The 19,508-nt window shown below is 42.5% G+C and overlaps 1 protein-coding gene across 2 annotated transcripts; it reads left to right on the forward strand.

Annotated features, from left to right (window-relative positions):
* Positions 1-743: 743 nt before the first annotated feature.
* Positions 744-18,951, forward strand: igf2bp3 (insulin-like growth factor 2 mRNA binding protein 3). 2 transcript variants are annotated; one of them, XM_035906593.2, is made up of 15 exons: positions 744-1,533; positions 2,532-2,592; positions 8,000-8,048; positions 11,354-11,405; positions 11,603-11,666; positions 12,344-12,622; positions 12,741-12,875; positions 13,238-13,360; positions 13,521-13,656; positions 15,492-15,623; positions 17,036-17,158; positions 17,299-17,373; positions 17,569-17,700; positions 17,792-17,905; positions 18,201-18,951. In XM_035906593.2, exons 1-15 carry the CDS (start codon positions 1,359-1,361, stop codon positions 18,318-18,320), a joined length of 1,770 nt encoding a protein of 589 aa, XP_035762486.1. In that variant the 5' UTR covers positions 744-1,358; the 3' UTR covers positions 18,321-18,951. The 2 variants fall into 2 exon arrangements, with proteins under 2 accessions (XP_035762486.1, XP_006787690.1); XM_006787627.3 differs by having other exon boundaries at positions 17,039-17,158.
* The last annotated feature ends 557 nt before the right edge of the window (positions 18,952-19,508 follow it).

Here is a 19,508-nt window from a genome sequence, read left to right on the forward strand (position 1 = left end):
TTACAAAAGATCTTACAGACAGTTGTGTAATGTTTTAAGACACGTATTCCACACGTGATTGAACTGGGCTTTGCTTTACATAGTACGCTAGGGGCACATTGGTGTGGGAGACCCCTCCCTCTTTCAGTAAATTCAAATCCATGCTGGGGTATAGCAGAGAGGATTCGCCATGTGTGATTCGCTGCACATGGCCAACGCTTCGTAGTTGTGCCAAACAGCCCGAAAGACGACAAAACAAATGGCGTGGCTGCACTCATTTCGCCCAAAGATACCCCCTCGACGTGACCAAGAGCAAATGGGGCCTGCTGTTGGACTTTGAGTTGTGGATCAGAGAGGGCATGGCTCCACTCTTTGCAGAAGATGGATGCCGTCATGGAGAGTAGTAGCCTACGTGTCATTCCCACAATGCGTGAGGGCCCAAGGAGTTTCACAGGACCTTTCCCCACTCAAAATACGTACAACTGAATGCGCTCTATATGCAATTTAACAATATGGTGTCAAAAAAAAAAATCATTTATGAGTGGCCCCACCCCCCTTTTCCATCCGCTGTGTCGCCAATATAGCGCACTTAGCACAGCCGTGCGCACAAGCCCTCGCAATATCAGCGTCTCCCTGCTATGGGCGTGCGTGCGCGCACCGCCGTTTTTACTATTCCTCATTTGACCAATGAGAGTCGAGGCTGTGCAGAGAAAGGCACACGAATGTGATTCTAGTAAAGATACACTAGTTTCTCACGGAATCCCTTTACGCACAAAGCTCGCCAGGTTTTTTCCCAACACCAATCCACTCTTCCCCTCCTTTTTTTCTTCACTCCCCTTTGCTGTCCCCACCCCAGACTCCCGTGCAATTTTCCCCAATCCCAAACACTTAATTGAGCAATTGGGATTCCTCACGTGTGGGCTGATTTGTAGTTTGAACACGTGGCTCATTCAAAAAAGCCGGAATAGCTGAGGATTTTTTTTCTCTCCCCCCTTCTTCTTCTTCTTCTTCTAGGCTCTAGACTTAGAGGCGGGCGCCAGCCTTACCGTGTGTGACATTCTCTGTCTCTTTGCCAAAGGGGTTTGGAGGAAGACACAAAGTAGTTTCTCCTCCTTTTCACCCAGCCCGCCATCGTTCGGAGACACGAGATTAATAATTGAGCATTTATTTATTGCGCGATAGAGACAGAGGGGCGAGGGAGCGCAAACGCACTGTGAGGCTGCCAGTTTAAATCTATCTGTGGCTTGAACGATCGGGAAGCACGCTACGGCCACTCCGTAGTAGTAAAGGCGATTTAGGCTACTCCAAACACTGCACATCCGCGAGAGCAAATAACTATCTCTCCCTCAGCGTAAAGATTGTCCCTTTCGGCGCAGAACATGAATAAGCTATACATTGGCAACGTAAGCGCAGAGGCGAGCGAGGAGGACTTCGAAACTATCTTTGAGCAGTGGAAGATTCCGCACAGTGGTCCATTTCTCGTCAAAACTGGCTATGCGTTTGTGGATTGCCCGGACGAGAAGGCAGCAATGAAGGCCATCGATGTTCTTTCAGGTGAGACAATCTGGGGCAAAAAGGTGCTATTAGGAAATTATCCCAAACTGCTGCAATTGTGTGAAGATTGCTTTACTTCTGGTGGTGGTGTTGGTGGTGGGGGGTACCCTATGAGAAACGCATGTAGTCCTGTAGGGTGGGGGTGTATCCAAGCGTTTCTTTCTCTCACACAACCTTTACTTGGCCTTTTGACACCGTGGGGCTCACACAAATGGCTTCCCCTAGGTTTGAGTGAAATTCTGCCCTTGTAATTTGACTGAGTGTAGCTTGGTAAAATGCTAGAGTAAACTCCTCAGTGTAAGCAATGCACGTTATGTCCGTTCAGGGCAGCGAGCGGGGGCTGTGGAAACCGTGAAGTGAACCCTTATTGTGAGCTCTATCACACAGCCCCAGCTTGGCACGATTGAAGAGTAATGTGTCGTCGCTTTCACCAGTTTCTACTGGAACTTCCACTCTTCTCCAGGTTTCAAAATACAGGCCTTCTCCAACAGCCTCCACTCGCTATACTGTGAAGCCATTTCGTCCAAGCTGACACACCAGGTGGTTTAATTGTGTTGGCCAAATGTAGGCCAACTAACTCAGGCAGGCACACCACATTTAGCCTTTTTTTTTTGTACATTAATCACTCCAACCCTTCACGGCTTGTTGTTTAATTTCAAGTTAAGCGTGCACCTACAGAACACGTAACAGCTGAGCTAAACTCGTTCATTATTTTACGAATAGTGCTAATGTCAGGCTCATTTGTCCTCGTGCTACCAGTGGCTCGCACACTTTGAACAATTTGTGCTCCTTTGCGAGAAATATCCAGCTCGCAGTCATGCTTATGTATGCTTCTCTGGATTTTTAATAGTAAACATTAACCCCTGTTTTCTTTTTTTCTTTTTTTTTTTAGGGGGGTTGTTTTCTCAGCAGTATGGAGGCCTACACGAGATGTCATGTGGTTAATGAAATTAACACTGCTGTATTTTGATAATTTAAATTTCTCTTTTCTTTTTAAGGTAAAGTTGAACTTCACGGAAAAGTTCTCGAAGTGGAGCACTCGGTCCCTAAACGTCAAAGGTACGTGGGTTTTTATTAAATAGTGCTTGGTTAAACTCGTAGAAGCCCCACATATATTTTTAAATTGTAGTCACCCTCTCTTCCTCGTCACACTCTTTTTATTTTTTATTTTACTTTGACCTCGTGTGTGTCTGTGCGAGTGTGTTTTAATAATGCTGCATGTGTGTTTGTTGCCAAGCTTTACATATTTATTTTAGTTAAAAATACGTACGCCCAGCATCCCCCCTTTTTTCCCTGAATGCTTTTTGGGGTCAAATAAAAGGGGCGTATGGCGCTCTGTTCCTTCCCCTCGCCATGACTGAGGGGGTGCTCCCAAAACCGTCGTGCATTTGAGTTAAACCACCTCATGGTTGTCTTCTCCTCGCTTGCTCCATTCCCTCTTGTGTGTATGTGTTTAGTGTATACGTGCAGTTCTTTTGCGATATTAAAGCCCAAAGCTCAGGGCGAGTACCAAAGTGTGCAGGCTGAAATGTGTGCTGAGTGACTGCAGGCTGGATTTGAGGCGTACAGGCCTTGTGAAGTCGTCCATTTGAGAAGGATCTGCCCGTCATTCTCCCTTGTTTGCCCTACGCTTCCGCCCTCCTCAGCACATTGTGCTGCTGTTGCATGAGATGGACTCCAAACGCGAGTGGAATGGGAGGTTTGGGACCCAAGTCACGAAAACCCTTGGTTTCAGAGTTAGACGCCCGTAACCACACTGGGCGGTTCGGTGTATGATTTCCAAAGGTGCACAATATATTTTTTGTGTGGTCCTCATATGTGCAGTGGACTTAAAAATAGGGGCCATTTTTGACATGGTGTGCGTATTTTTATATTATTTGGTGGCGATGCTGTTTGGTGAGAAATTAGCGTTTTCCTGAATTAAATTGCTTTTGGTTGATGATAGTTGCGGCAATTTCTGACTAGTATTGCAGGTTTGCATTGTTTGCTCTCAACGTTTAACTGTGATCTGCTCTTATGTAAAGAAATGGGTCACACTTGAAATCACAAAGTCCTGCTGAAACACGTTGGCATAAAAAAAACTGCTCCCCGTGACTTTTATTTATTTAAAAAAGCGTTTTGGATATAAAATGGAGCAAACGCAGAATTCGCGAGACCTTTACATGAAATGTATTTTCCACGTGGACATCATAGAAGCATTTCCTGGTGGGCTGTTGGTCTAAATTGTAGCTTGGTTAAATAAACCAGGTGTACTTAAATGAGAATTTGCGTCAGATCTTCAGACGTCCCCTCTAAACGCTGTGGTGATTGTGTTTTTGTGCACACCGCAGAGTCGAGTTTGCGCCACATTTCAGAAAGGTAAAAAACGTGCCCTTCCTTTACAACATGGAACACAGTCAATGGGAACAGTATTCTGAGTATAAGCTGCGCACACACACCAAACACACACACACGGACACTGGGGCCCCTCTTTGCATTCCAGCTTGAAAATATGAACTGGGGGGGCTTGGCCAATCACCTTTGAACCTATTAGGAAGGGGGAAGTGCTAGAGCAGACGAGGATCAAGGTGGGGTGGCTATAGTTTGGAGTTCATCCAGATTCTATTGAATACGATGACATGGTTTGTGGGGATGTTGTATTTTTATAGTTTCAAGCGAACCAGGTTAGAGCCCAGTTACATTTTAATTTTTTTTGTGCGTATTCCCGTGGCTCTATCACGCGTGTGACCAAAAGGGCACCCAAATGATGAACTATGCATTTGGTGTAACACTGGGTTTGTCTTAAGGAGTCTTAAAAAATGGACTGTAGGCATTAACAGAATAACGCAACGTAATTATTTAATTGGAAACGCATTTTCTGCACATACACGGCGCTCTTGGTTATTTAACTTTGAGTTAATTTACGAACGTTTGCTTTTTACGTTGCGTGACCTTTTTCTAAAAAAAAAAAAATGTGTTAGTCTTTTGAAGGAAAAAAAATCCGCCATTTTAAAGATAACATTCACTTATTCTCGCCAATATCTCCTTTATACGGTTGTTCTGTGGAAAGCGTGTAATTTTTCTTCAGCTTAAAAATTCAGTTATGTAAAGCTCTGACCTAGTTGTATATTTTATGTATTTGTGTACGTATATATTTTAAAAAATAATAAATACATGGTTTTAAAAATCTCCTATGATGCAATTGCACCACAGGTAAACCCAAACTGAGGTGGTGTATAGGGTTGAATTCTACTCTCTACTTGGATATTCTTTCTTTTTTTTCTCTTTTTTTTTTTTTTTTTTTTTTTCAACAACGTAAAAAAAATGCAACTTGCCCATTCCCACGTGCACATGCGTCACATGTACAGGAAGAAAGAAAATGGCATGGTTGTAAGGGGGTGGTGGCCCCACGCATGTATGTATGTGTATTTGAGAGGAAGACCGACATCAAACACGCATGTTTAAATGTACACAACTTCCTTTAAACTCAGTTCTTTAGTAACATTTTAGTCCTGGTGATTTTTGTTTCTAAAGCTGGGTTTAAATTGTAAATTAACCTGAGACAGTACTCAAACTTATCATGGTTGCTTATAGAAATCACTCCTAGTGTAAGAATTCTCGGTCACAGGGTCAGCGTGGGGCCCCACCTGCACCCCCTCCCCCCCCCCCTCCAAAAAAGAAAAAGATGAGTTGGGGTGCCAGAGAATTATGAATGTGGCCCCTTGTTTTACTTGGACTGCAGGCAAATGCTAACTCTCCCTCAGTCTAGACTCAAATCAGACTGGCATTGCACTTATAGCTTGTTCTTAAACCTGTTCTGTAAGATCTGGAGGTAAAGACATCAGTGCGTAATGGCTTTCTGCATATGGCAAGCTCGAACTGTTCAACTCTGGAACTGCCAAGAATTTCAACATATCCAAATGCATTAATGTAGTTTATTGGGTGCATGGTTTGCATGCACGTAAGGCCTGTGAGGGCAGTGGAAACCAGACTGTGTGGAGTTCAGTCATTCAGAACCTCTGCCTTCTGAATAAGCAGTGGCTGTGGATGGGCGTTGAGCACAGACCTTGTGTGTTTCTCTCTGTCAACAATGGTGTTGACGTACAGTGCTTCATTATGGGGGGGATGAGTGAGGAAAAGAAATGGAGATGACTACAGGTATCATGCAGCATTATTCTGCTCAACTTGTGAACGTTGTTGTAGTATACATTTGCATGCTTGTGTATACGTGTCTATTGAAACCACCTGTATGCACGGTCTCCCATCAGGAGGCCACAGGTCTCAGCTGGGCTCCAAGAATGGGGACGAATGTGTAGAATGTTGGTCCGTTTTGAAAGTAAATAAGGTGCTCGGCCTCCTCCTGGCCATCACATGACGAGCCAACCCTAGTCACTCTTGGCCCTCCCTCCTTTCCTCCCCCTCCCACTTTTAACCCTGCTCTACATGTTCCTGTCAGTGGACTTGTCCGTGTCCATGGCAACGGGGCCCCACCCCCACGGGGCAGAGAGGGCCCTTGTTACCCTTGCTTGAAACTGGGCTATCCCCCCCCCCCCAATACCACACCCCACTAACACAGCCTTACACACACCCACCCCTCCCCAAATCAAAGACTGGGACTGGGGAATGTATACCACCCGCAACCCCCCCACCCCACCACATACCCTGGCTGACTTCTTGTGTGTGTGTGTGTGTGTGTGTGTGTGTGTGTGTGGGTATAGGTTAATCCAACTGGAAGTGCTTTGTGCATTTGCACATTTCGCATGGCGTTCCCACCGCAATGCAGAGCATACCAAATGTGTGGGGAGATGCTGCAAGATCAGCCAGGAATGGCACAGTGGGCCGGAAAGGGCTGAAATTCCTGGTGGGAGTTATTTGGGAAGTTTTCTTTACAATTTGCCCATTTAGAGTTAAGTAGTTTCTTTAATGCGTGGTACTAAATATATTGTACCCCTATAAGCGTGACTGTAGTCCTAGTGGCTAAGCTGAGTAATTTCAGCTTTATGGCCCTTATTGTACACATGCAGTACAATTTTTAGTGTGCGCACATTCATGTATGGATAGTTTCAAATTTGTGTAGTAAATCTTGATCTTAAAAATTAAGTGCACCGCATAAAAGGGGAGTTCATCAATGCTGAAAGGTGCCATCTTGTGCAAACTACCACACTGCTAATGGTCTTTGTTTTTTAAAAAAAAAAAAAAAAAAAAAAAAAAAAAAAATCCGCCCTGTACATGTAGGTCCAGAGGGGCTCAGGGACATTTGAGGGAAAAGGGGGTGAAAATATGTAGTGAAATTCTAGACTTTAAACAAGGGGCAAAAATGTGCACGTAACGCTAAACTGACTGCACGGAACTGTGTGTGTGTGTATAATGTGCGATGTGCATGTAAAGGCGATGTGGAACTGGTCTGGGGTCAAGGTTTCATTCCACGTCGTGTGTGTGTGCATGCCTCAGCTCCAAGCCATATGTACGCCTTTTCTTTAGGGGTGTGTGTGTGTGTGTGTGTGTCAACAGGCAGCGGACTTTGGAGTGGCCTGTACTTTTCTCACATTTTTACACAACATGCAGACAGACCCTTATTAAACTTAGAGTAACTGATCCAGAAGGCCTACTGTCTGCATGACCTCCACACATAACCACTACACTTATGCAGCTGTAAACGTAATGAAAGTGGGAACCATAAAGCAATAATTCTGTCTCAATTATTCCTTCCTATGCAACAATGCAAAACTCAACTGTTTGTCTCCACTTGCGTCTGCTGCATGAACACTCTGAACAAGCACACTTTTTTTGACTCTTCCTATGTAGTGTGATGTAAGGAGAGAAGAGGGAAAAAAAACAACCAAAAAAAAAAACAAGGGGTCTGAGCCTTGCAGTTGTTAAAATCTCATGATTCTGTACTATAGGATGTATGCTAGAGTCAGGTTGCGTAGACGAAACATTTTAATACATTATTCTCAGTGCGTTTTCTTTTCTTTCTTTTTTCCCCCTCAGCTTTCTTCTTGATGCATCTTACTACTACCACCATCTGTTGGATTTACTTTTTTTTTTTTCCCCCCCTTGTCCCCTTCTTCCCCTTGTACCTCTTTGCACTCTGTAACACAGCTGGTAATTTGGGAGAAGGGCGTGGTGTATGTGATTGTGTACGTAAGTGTGCGTGTGCTACATTAATTTGAATTTTGGGAAACTCGAAACTAAACTACCCCACTTTTTTTTTTCTTTCTATTTCATGCAGGCTGTTTCAGTACACCTGAGTTTAGAGTGGAATTAAAGACCTTCTGTCAGTGTCCATCTTACTGAGAAATAAGTCCTTTGTTTTTAAAAAAAAAAAAAAAAAACCCCAAAACAAAACACAAACCTCTTCTGTATTATCCTTGGTATTGTCACTTATTAACTAGCTGCTTTGTCTTCTCCCATCTTTTGTTCCATCTACCTTCACTTTCTTTATCCATTCACCCCTCACCCTCTTCCCCTCTTGTTCTCTCTCCAGGAGCTGTAAGCTGCAGATCAGGAACATCCCGCCTCACATGCAGTGGGAGGTGAGTGCTAACAGGCTGCTAACCGCTTCCAGGGCGGGGCACCATGGGGCAGCCCAACTGGGCTCTCATTTAGTGGCCTCTGGAGTTACCTTGCCTCCTTTTGGGTTTCAATTGAGCATGCACTTGATGATTAGTTTGACTTTGGCTGCTGTAGCTTAGTGTAACATACTGACCGGTATCGGTGGGTGAGGAGGGTGGGGGACTCTTACTAATGTCACTAGGCAGTTGACAGTCAGGATTAGAAGAGATTTTAATTTGTTTTTATTAAATTTTCACTACCTTTGAGTGTTGCGGTGTTTTGGCTTTTTAGGGGGAAAAAAAGATTTAATGAGGGTAGACTCTCCAGATGATACTGACGGGCTCAGGCAGGAGTATGTTTGTAGCACTGGTTCTACATGCGTTTGCTGCTCGCAGAGACTTGTAAAACAAAAAAGCTGCTTGCTGATGTTTTTAAATGGGGAAACGTGAGTTGATTGTTTTGCCATGGCGTCCTTCACCACTGATCACATGGGCTAGTTTGTGTGTGTGACGAGGCTTTCACTTTCAATGTGTGTGTTCTTGCACAAAAAAGTGGAAATGAATTAAAAATAAATCAGTGTTGTCGGAAGGGTTGTGAAAGATTCATGCAACCCAGGGGTTGGCCTGGCTTTAAGTCCTCCTTTAGTGTATGGCAGTGCATTTTTTTTCCTTTAAATTGTCATTTTGCTTGTTTGATACTTGTGAATTTTTCTTTGTCTAAAGCATACAATGCATGTGGGTATTGGTAGTTTTATTATTTGCTACAGATATCGGTACCTGACATTGAGAAAGGTGGCTAAATAAAATCAGCCCTTGCTCAATTGTATGCAGACCATTGCAACAGATACATCTGTAATGCTTTTGTCAGGTTTGTGAGATGGTTAGCGGTGCAAGCTCACATGGAAGTGAGGTGGATCTTAATTTGCTGGACACATTTTACGCAATGCACAATTTGAGGCTTATTACGCTGTTGCATTAAACTGTACAAAATACTTTGTTTTAAGCATTCTCTGAAATAACAGTTCATGACCTAGTGTTTGCTATTCAGCTCCAAAATGACAGCTGCTACATAAAGTAGTATTTAACAGGGTGTATTATTTGGCTTGATTTTTGAGTTTCAGAGTGTACCTTGATACCCCCCCCCCCCCCCTCCAAAAAAACTAACAAATTTTCTCTTAGTTCTGTAAATTCTTCAGAAAACTGATTTTTAAATTTTTACAAAATTGTTCTCAGATGTATAAGTTCATGAGGTTAAGAAGTGAGCATTGTGATAGGTTTAAACTAAGCTGACGTAATTAATTTGCACAAAAGCTACACGTGAAATGGGGGGGTGGGATGAATACCAATAGAAATGTTGAGCTTTGACATGGTCAGGACTTCAAGGCCGTTGCCTGATTAGTAGGGGAAAGAAATAGTCTGTGTTGAGCAACAGTCATGTGTGTGTCATGCGTAGCACCTCTTTTGTTTTTTTTTTGTTTTTTTTTCCCTGCATTTAAAAAAAACCAAACAAACTGGTGTCTGCTCCACGTTCTTACACACTAATCTGCTGGACACACCTAAAATATTTTTTTTATGTGAGCTTAAATTGCAAATTTTTGAACTTTTGCAGTGATTTTCTTTTTAAAGCTTTGAAAACGTTGCAATTTATCCAAAGTCAAAATTACACACTTGCATGTGGAATGTGGCAGCTTTAACACAGCTTTACGTGACTCCCTCCCCCCAGCTACATCACCTCCACTGCAGAGGTTTAGCTGTCTTGGCGTGTGCTTGCACCGCAATTTATATTTAAAAAAAAAAAAGAATAATAATAAAAATCTGCTTTGTAAAGACCATGGAAGCAAAACAAGAGAATTCTCATGTTCAATTGCGCAATTGTTCCACTGTTCTGAACTACAAGAGTGTAAAGGTTAATGCATGACTTTAGATTTCAGCCTGCTTCAGTCAGTATGATCAAATGGCTACGGACACGCTGAGGGTTTTGTTTTTTTGTGTAAGTAATGGTGGGCATGCTTTGCCTACGCATGTCCCTTAACTCAAGCTCCAGATAAACCCATGTTCTTAGTATGTAGCGAGGCAGCTTTCTCTAAAGGTGATATTGAGATTCCTTTCCCCTCAAAAGCGAGGGGGGAGGTGATTTTAGAAGAATGGAGGAAATGAATAGAAAGAGGTCTTTTGATGCAAAGGCCTTGTATGTATCTTATCAGGTAGATAAGACAAACGGGTCATATTTTGTGTGTGTAAAAACCTTCCAGCTAGAGAATGGTGGCGAGAGTAGCAGCGTGTTCACGAGCTGTAGTGAGTGGGTGGGCCTGGACGGTTTCCCCTTCCCTTCCATGTGCGCTGATTCACAGAATGTGTAGCATGAACTCACACCCCTCCCCCAGCTGCTGCTGTTTCCTGCTGGAATGTACCCCACCCTTTCCTGAATGGCCTGGATTCCCATTGGCCAGACTCTGTAGATGGACAGGCAGAGTAGCCAGCCAGCAGCCAGTAACTCCTAGCTTCAGGGAACTCGTATCAGTGCTGGAGCAGCCAATGATGGAGAGTGGAGATGGCAGAGAGGCGGGAGGCTGTCTGGTTGGTGGATTGGTAGGGTTGGGGTGCGAGGTGGGACAGACGGGGATGCGGTCCTGTTGGCTAGAAAGTGGGGTTGAGCTCCTGAGGGTGTGGCCATGGGTTCAAGCATGGTGGAGGTCTTAGCTCAGATGGGAGCCGGCTCGCTCCCCCCTCCTCCTCTCGCTCACATTTGATCACATCTATGAAACGAAGTCCCGTGGTCTCGTGATTTGAGCGGATTGCTAGCTTGCTGGGGTTTTCTGTTATGTGCATATGCTAAGGTTTCTCCCAACGCGCTTCCATGTGTGGATTCAACATGCTGATGATCTTAATCTGGTACATTTGCCACTATTCAAATAAATCCCACAAACAAGTCCTTCATTATGCAACTTGTGCTTTTGTCTGCCTTTTACAGCATTTCTAAGATTTTCTATTTAAAATGTTACTTCTGTTTTTATATTTTAAAAAAAATCAATTAAAAATAAAGAATGAAAGACACCAGCTTCCCCATAATTTGAGTTGACAAGCTTTTACAAGAAGCAGCGAATTTATCAGTGTAACTCATCTTTGAACTTGGGTCCAGAATTGGTGGAGTATGTCCTGGCAGTGGGCTAGGCCTGTTCTTCTGGATGATCTTCTGTTCACCAGTGGGTTCAGATCAAATCCTTTAGACACAATGTATTCATTTTTATTTATTCATTTTTATTTATTTTTCTTCCCTCTCCCCTCAGGTTTTGGATGGTATGCTTGCTCAGTATGGTGCAGTACAGAGCTGTGAACAAGGTAAATATGCTGTTGATTAAGCTTCGTGTTACAAGACACACCCTGCACTGAAATCAGTTTTTCCAAATCCTTCCTTACTGTACAATTGTTTTCAAGTAAATGCTTTATTAGCTTCCTAATGAAATTTTAGAGTAACCCAGGTTGGTCAACTTTCACCGTCATTGTTGGATGTGTGCTGACTTTGTGTATTCTCACAGTAAACACTGATACAGAGACTGCAGTTGTCAATGTTCGGTATGCTACCAAGGACCAGGCGAGGCTGTGAGTACGCACACACAGTATTCACGTCATTAACCTCTATCTCATCTGTCTTGATGTCTCTGACATGAATCTGCTCAAGCTTTCCCATTTTTTTTTTTTCTTCCCCCCACATTGTGTTTGACACCACATCAACTTCCGCTGTCAAGTGTTCTTACAGTGCACCTGATTTCCTCCTTCCAACACCCAGTCTAGTTTAATTTGACATGCAATGATAACTGGAGCTTTGTGTGTGTGTGTGTGTGTTGGAGATGGAGGGGGTTAAATTGGCCATCTGGTGCCCCCTGGTGTACATGTATCATACTACTCTGCAAGAGTGGTTGGAAGAGTCTCTTGGAATAATTGATCAGTTCATTAAAAATCTAAATCCTTGAGGCTAATGAGGGAGATGTGAGTGCTGACAGGATAACTGAAAGGTGGCATTTGGCCAGATCCCCAGTACCTGCTGGGAATGTTGAGTTTGGACCTTGTTCTTAAGACACAAATAATTTGCATTAAAGCCTCTTTGTTTAAATGTCCCTACCTGCTTTTTGGTTTCCTCAATTAATGAAGAGTCAAACTTGAAGCTTTGTGTAGGTTTTGTTTTGTTTTTTTGCTCCATGTCTGCAAGCCTTTTGCTCTTAAATTAAACCTTGGGTAGCAATCGAGGTTTACATGCCAACATCTTTAATTCTTTTCAGGGCAATGGAGAAGCTGAATGGATCTATGATGGAGAACTATACCTTGAAAGTGTCCTATATCCCAGATGAGACGGCGGCACCAGAGGGTCCTCCAGCAGGGGGCCGGAGAGGCTTTAATGCCCGCGGACCCCCTCGGTCTGGCTCTCCGGGTTTGGGCGCCCGGCCTAAAGTGCAGTCAGACATCCCGCTACGCATGCTGGTTCCCACGCAGTTTGTAGGGGCGATCATTGGCAAGGAGGGCGCCACTATCCGCAACATCACCAAACAGACCCACTCAAAGTACGTACACGGAGGTCAGGAATTATACTCGCATCGCACGTCAGCGGTGTCCTCCTTTCCTTTTCTGCACTGCTGGCCGTTGAGCAGCGATATGATGAGCGCCTTTTCTTTGTGTCAGGATTGACATCCACAGAAAAGAGAACGCAGGTGCTGCAGAGAAACCCATCACTATTCACTCAACCCCTGAAGGCTGTTCGAACGCTTGCAAAACCATCATGGACATCATGCAGAAGGAAGCCCTTGACACAAAGTTGTGAGTTTATAACAAAATAAGTAAATGTGTACCTTAGTTCAGTTTTGTCACCTATTAACCTTTGGCTGAATCTACTGTTATACCCTCATTTTAGTTCAGTGTAACTGCAAACTGATGCTGTTTATTTATAATTTTATAAATAAATCACTTTGATAAATCGTATCAAAGCTGCTTCATAAAAACTGCTTTCCACGTCCCTATAATGGCTCACATTTTTAACTTCTTACGAGTTCAGACGTCATATCTTGGCTTTGCTTAAAAATATATCATCCCTGTCTGTTTGCAGCATGTAGGAAAAGTAATAGTACTGATTGTATCAGACTTTGTTTTTCATTTGACTTCGCAACCCCTTTTTCCCACAGTACTGAGGAGATCCCACTAAAGATCCTTGCACACAACAGCTTTGTGGGAAGATTAATAGGTAAAGAAGGACGCAACCTGAAGAAAATTGAGCAGGAAACGGGGACCAAGATCACAATCTCACCGTAAGTTGCAAAGAGTTCATTGAAACTCTACCTATTGACAGTTTGCAGTCTGCAATTGGTTTATAAAATTAGCGTGGCATACATTTTAATGTTGTACTTCTGCGGTCTATACACTGAGAAAAAAAGTTCTAATGCACCTCCAACCTTTTATTCTGTCCAGTCTTCAGGACCTAACCCTGTATAACCCAGAACGGACCATCACAGTAAAGGGCTCCATTGAGGCATGTGCAAAAGCTGAGGAGGAAGTGATGAAGAAGATCAGGGAATCCTATGAGAGTGACATGGCTGCTATGAACGTAAGCAATTAAAAAAAATAAAATAAATTAAAAAATAAAATTTGAATGAATCCCTTAAAGGGGAAATCTGAAGTAACTTTGTTCCAGTAAATATAAATGTGACCAGTTTCTTTAAAAGTGACGTAGATGGTCTGTTAATGTTCTTGGCTTTCAAGTACACTGGCCAGACTGGCTGTTAAACAGGCCCCGGGTGGAGGAGGTGGGGATTTTCTGGCAGGTCTTAGAGCCACCAGGATACTTTCTGTGATTAGGGTTTACATAAAATCAAGAAATCAGATAACAAATTAATCTAAGGAACTGGAACAGTGACGTTTACATGTACGGGAGTGATCTGGAACTACCATGGTGTAATGGCACTCTTCCATCCTCAATTTTCTTGTAAAGATACGTGTACATTTTTAGTGTTTTATTATCTATGTATTAAGTCTTCAGTACAAAAGATACTTCCACATGTCAGGTATTGTGAAATCAGTAGAAAGGAATACTTTTTTTTTTTTTTTTTTTTTTGCTACTCCAGTGGCTGTGGGTGAAGAGGAAATTTTGCTTAGTTTCCTAGCAGAGCTCACTGACCCCCAATATGTCTGTGGAAATCATAACAGCTCCAGGAAATTCCCTTGAATGCTAAGGAAAGGTGCATCACTGCTTCCTTTTAGCATGGGATCAGTTGGACCTCCCTTTTTCTGAAAGGAAGAGGAGGAAATCCCATCTCACGATTCAAACGTTACATATTTAAACCATTCATGAAAACAAACTGTCAACGTAACTGGGAAGATGTGCAGGTCATGTAAATGTAAACTAATAGGTCATGGCAATAAAATGGGAAAACGCACTTGATATTTTGAGCCTTTGCCAGCAGGTTTTTAAACCACAGGTGATTCTTACACTGTTGTGATTGATTTTTGTTTTTAAAATCTGCGTGTAAAGTTGCCTTCTATGATCTCATTAATTATACATTTATTTCAGTTAAGCTCTGTACATGAAGACTGAACTATATCAAAATTATACCAATAAGTGAAGTCAGTCTTTTAGCACACTAATACTGATTTTCTTTTTGTCCTTCATATCTTTCCTTGGCCTTTTTTATTTTATTTATTTATATATTTTCCATCAAAATTGGGGAGGGGAAAACTCCACAAACGCCACAATTGTGGCGAGGTACTGTGCCATTAGTCTTCCTTCTCAGCTGTTGAAACTGAGTTTACAAGGAATGTGAAAACAGCCTGTGAGAAGCTTGAGAAGCTGCACGGTGCAATTGTTTACCAAGTGGACAATATCTCATTTGAGATTTTCTGACTGTCCTAGAAAATATGCTTCAGGCTCACAATTTGATTCATTTTGCTTGTCCGGGATTTGCAAAAGTCCCAGCTGAAGTCGAGCTGTTTTTGCTTCGGGAGTTGATGTTTAATTCAGAAAATTGTCAGATTTTTTTAAATGTTTTTTTTTAGTTTTCGTCACCTAAAGTGGTGCATGTGCAGACACGAATATGATTTGATGGCAGCTGTTGTTGGAGGTCTTTACATGTCCACTTCAGTAGTACAAATTCTGTGATGTAGCGTGGTTAATTGTCCAGTGCATCTTTTAGCTAGTGAGTGGGCGTGAAGTGTGCTGCCTCCAGGCTGCAAGGAGCATTTCCAGTAGTGCAGGCACATCTAAAGGAGACTCCTGCTGTGAGAAATTAAACCTAAAGCTTGAGGGGTTTTTTCGGGGGGGGAGGGTTCCCCTTTGTCCAGAGATCATGTGTGATAGCAGTGTTGGTTAGATAATCCATGTGGTGGTGATGTGAAAGCATACAATGTGAGATGTGAATTGCTAACAGAGCTGTCCTTTCTTTGCAGCTCCAATCCAACTTGATTCCAGGCTTGAATCTGAACGCTTTAGGTTTGTTCCCCACTACAGCAACAGGCATGGGTCCCTCCATGTCCAATATCACACCTCCTGGAGCCCATAGTGGATGCTCATCATTTGGAGTAAGTGAGACACTCTTGCAGATATGTGCTTACTGCATACACTACATTACACAAATCCAGAGCAGCCCATGTTTAAATGTTACACTTGGTGTGCTGGTTCCTTGGGTCAGGTTGGTGAAATCTGTTAGTGTAGAGAGTTTGTCTTTAGCCACTCGGTATCATGTTTGGTTTTTTCCCCTTTAGTGCAGTCCTTATGGGGGTGAAGGGCCATTTTGGGCTCCTATGCTGTCAGCGAGTAGCCAGTCCCTTGCTGTAAGTTGCCCATCCCCAAAGTGCTTTGCACGGCTTGTGGCTGCTTGCTGTGGGGTTTTGTTTTGAATGAAAAAAAAGAAGAAAATAAATAAATAAATAAATAAATAAATAAATAAATAAATAAATAAATAAATAAATAAATAAATAAATAAATAAATAAATAAATATATATATATATATATATATATATATATATATATATATATATATATATATATATATATATATATATATATATATATATATATATATATATATATATATATATATATATATATATATATATATATATATATATATATATATATATATAAAAAAATAAAAAGGAAAATATATATATATTTTTTTTTAGGGGGGTTGCATCCAGTTTGTCTTCTTGTGACATTTAGGCAGCTCCTAGTGTGTTTGTGAAGTGAATAGGGAGGCTGTCTTTCTCTGATCAGTTTCAGGAGATTGTTTCTGCTAAATGACATTTCAGTTGTCAGGGAAGGTGAAGGTTTGAACGGCAAGTTCATCCTCTGCATCAACAGCCCTTCTCCACATTTTGTAGCCTGCCAAAGCAACTTGTTAGTGTGCCCTCAGCTGGCACATGGACTGGAAAATTGGACTCGCTCCAAAACCAACAAGTACTACTTCTGTTTTTTTTTTTTTTTTTGGGGGGGGGGACAGTGCAACCACCTCCCTTTCAGATCTTGAGTCAGCCGCACTAGAGACTGGTGATTTCCTGGTCCAGTTTACATTAAGGCTCCATAGTGTAGTAGCTAAACTGCTTCATATTTAAACATTACTGTCCACTTGAGTTTTTTTTTTTCCCCCTCCTCCAGAATCGATGTGTGACTCTGTTTGCCAAATGTTTTAACACCAATCTGAGCATGCAGCACGTTCCCAAAAACACCCAACGATTTTGGGAACATGCTGATCAGTAATGAGTAGGAACCCCACTGGACAATAACGGTAGCAGCCCGTTGCGGGGGCAAATATGCCTCTTCTGATCAACCAGTGATCTCAAGCAGAGGGTGTAAGCACCGATGACACTTAATGAGTTCAACAGCTTCCACAAGATCGACTGTTGGCATTTGCGCGTTGGTGTTTGAAAGTTGAGCAAATGTTCTGGGGCGATCTTCTCCTAGTCGCAGTAGTACTAAGCTGTTTATATCCAGCAGGGACACCCAGAATCGGAGACTGTTCACCTGTTCATTCCTGCACTTGCAGTGGGCGCCATCATTGGAAAACAGGGTCAACACATCAAACAACTGTCACACTTTGCCGGAGCCTCAATCAAGGTGAGTGATTGACAGGAGGGTAGAGACTCTGAATGTCAATGATAACATTTTGATTCTTGCTGTCTTCCCGTTCTCATTTGATGGGAACTGGAGCATAAGTGAAGTTTTTTTTTTTCTTTTTTCTTAATGACCTCTTTCAGATCGCCCCTGCAGAAGGAATGGATGCGAAGCAGAGGATGGTCATCATTGTCGGACCACCAGAGGCTCAGTTTAAGGTGTTGCACATTCACAGCCAAATAAATGCATTAAACTCTCATGCTAAGATTAAAAATTAAGATGTCACTTTATTTAATCATAGCGGAAGTTTGCATTTATCTTTTATTTGCGTGTTAGTGGAGCAGAAGTATTACTGAAAGAAGTTTTACCTAATTCGGTAGGATTAACCTGTCCTTGAACACATCTGACTGCAGGCTCAGTGTCGAATCTTTGGCAAGTTAAAAGAAGAGAATTTCTTTGGACCTAAGGAAGAGGTGAAGCTGGAGGCGCATATCAAGGTTCCCGCCTTTGCTGCTGGACGAGTTATTGGGAAGGGTGGGAAAACGGTAATCTAGATTCTTTCATGCCCGAACTGTATTCAGTTTATATTTTTGTCCCTAATAAATGTTTTGAGTTAATTTTGATCTGTGTCTGCAGGTAAACGAACTGCAGAACTTGACCTGTGCAGAAGTGGTGGTGCCCCGGGACCAGACGCCTGACGAGAACGACCAGGTTATAGTCAAGATCAGCGGACACTTCTTTGCATGCCAGGTGAGTTGCATAATAGAAAAGTGCTCTGGGCATGTTTTTCTGACACTGAATAAACTGCTATATATTATTTGCCTTTCACTGTAGCCATGCAGTTAATTTCCATTTATAACAAGAACAATGTTATGCACGCTGAGATGCTTCCAAAATTACTTGATTAAAAAAATAACTAAATTTGGTTATTTGTCTAACATTTTGCACAGGAGGTCAGCATTCTCATTGCGTGGCATCCTTGTACACTTCATTTTATGCTTTGCTTGGCAGTTTTAGCTTAACACTTGTTCCTCTTGTCACCTAGCTGGCCCAGAGGAAGATTCAGGAGATCCTAGCCCAGGTGAGGAGGCAGCAGCAGCAACAACAGCAGCAGCAGCTTAAGCCTACATCTGGACCCCAACCTCCAATGCCACGCAGGAAATAAACATCCAGCGGACCTGGAGGAACGGTGACCGAATCTTGCAAGAAGACTCGACAGAAGGACAGATGCAGCAGAGTCCAGGAGGGGGAGAAGACGATGACGGCAGTGGGTCCTAATGCTCATCTCAGGGGTTAAAGGTTGTTGGAGCCCAACCAAACATCCTCCCCTCCTTGTCTTACTTGGGACTGCGTAGCTGATTTAAGAAAAAAAAAGAAAGAGACCCCGCGCCTCCAAAAGTTCCACCCACTCCGCCTCTCTGCATCTCTGCGAGAATGTACTCCTGAGGGCTCCCACCGTCGTCACCTGCCCTCACAAGTGCGCACCCCTCAACCGCTCTACTCCTCCCCCAAAGGATGTGTTTAAACTTGTATTTTTTGTTTTCTTTTTACACTAGAAACACAAAGAAGAAATGAGGACCCCCGCCCCCCTCCTATCACGGCCTTGGTGTTGTACTTTAAACATGACAAGATGTTTTGGTTGACTTCAGATTTAGCGAACACCTGGTATATATATATTTTTTCTTGATGTTTAATTGGTTGGTGAAGCTTTCTTATGAGTTTTCTCCGGAAAGGAAAAAGGCATTGCTATCAAGGTCCTGTTTGGACCAGCTGAAAGATTTATTTGGGGAGGGGGTGCGGGGTAGGGGGTTGGCTCAGATTGTGTGGGCCATGTTTAGGGGGGGGGGGTGTTTTAGGACAGGACCCCTGAAAGGGTGAATTATATGGGGCGTCCTGCCCTTGTGATAAGTGGCATTTTATAAATTGGGATGCATTTTACAGATAGACCTATAAACAAAAAAGAATTATATTAAAAGTATATATATATTTAGAGTTGAGGGCAGCGCCACGACTGACACAGGGAAATGGTGCCGAACTGCTGCTGCCCAGGAAAACCAATTAAATATGCATTTTTACTTAACTACCTCAGGATCTAGTACCTCAGAAGAGAAAAGATATTATATATATGAAAAAAAAATTGTTCCTTTCTTTTTTTTATTTTGCTTTGTGGTGTTTTGTATACTTTATAAAGCTGATAGTCTTTGAACATTTTTATTTTTTTAAGAAAATTTAAAATTTTGGTCAGCTGCCAACTGACCTTGCCTTCAACTCTGGTGCTTTAGGTGGCATTGTACATGTGTATGTGTGACTTAAGATGACCCTGTACATAAAGTCTGTTTGTACATAGCGGCCC

This window comes from Neolamprologus brichardi, chromosome 22, assembly GCF_056152115.1.
Source record: "Neolamprologus brichardi isolate AB-2024 chromosome 22, ASM5615211v1, whole genome shotgun sequence".
NCBI lineage: Eukaryota > Metazoa > Chordata > Actinopteri > Cichliformes > Cichlidae > Neolamprologus > Neolamprologus brichardi.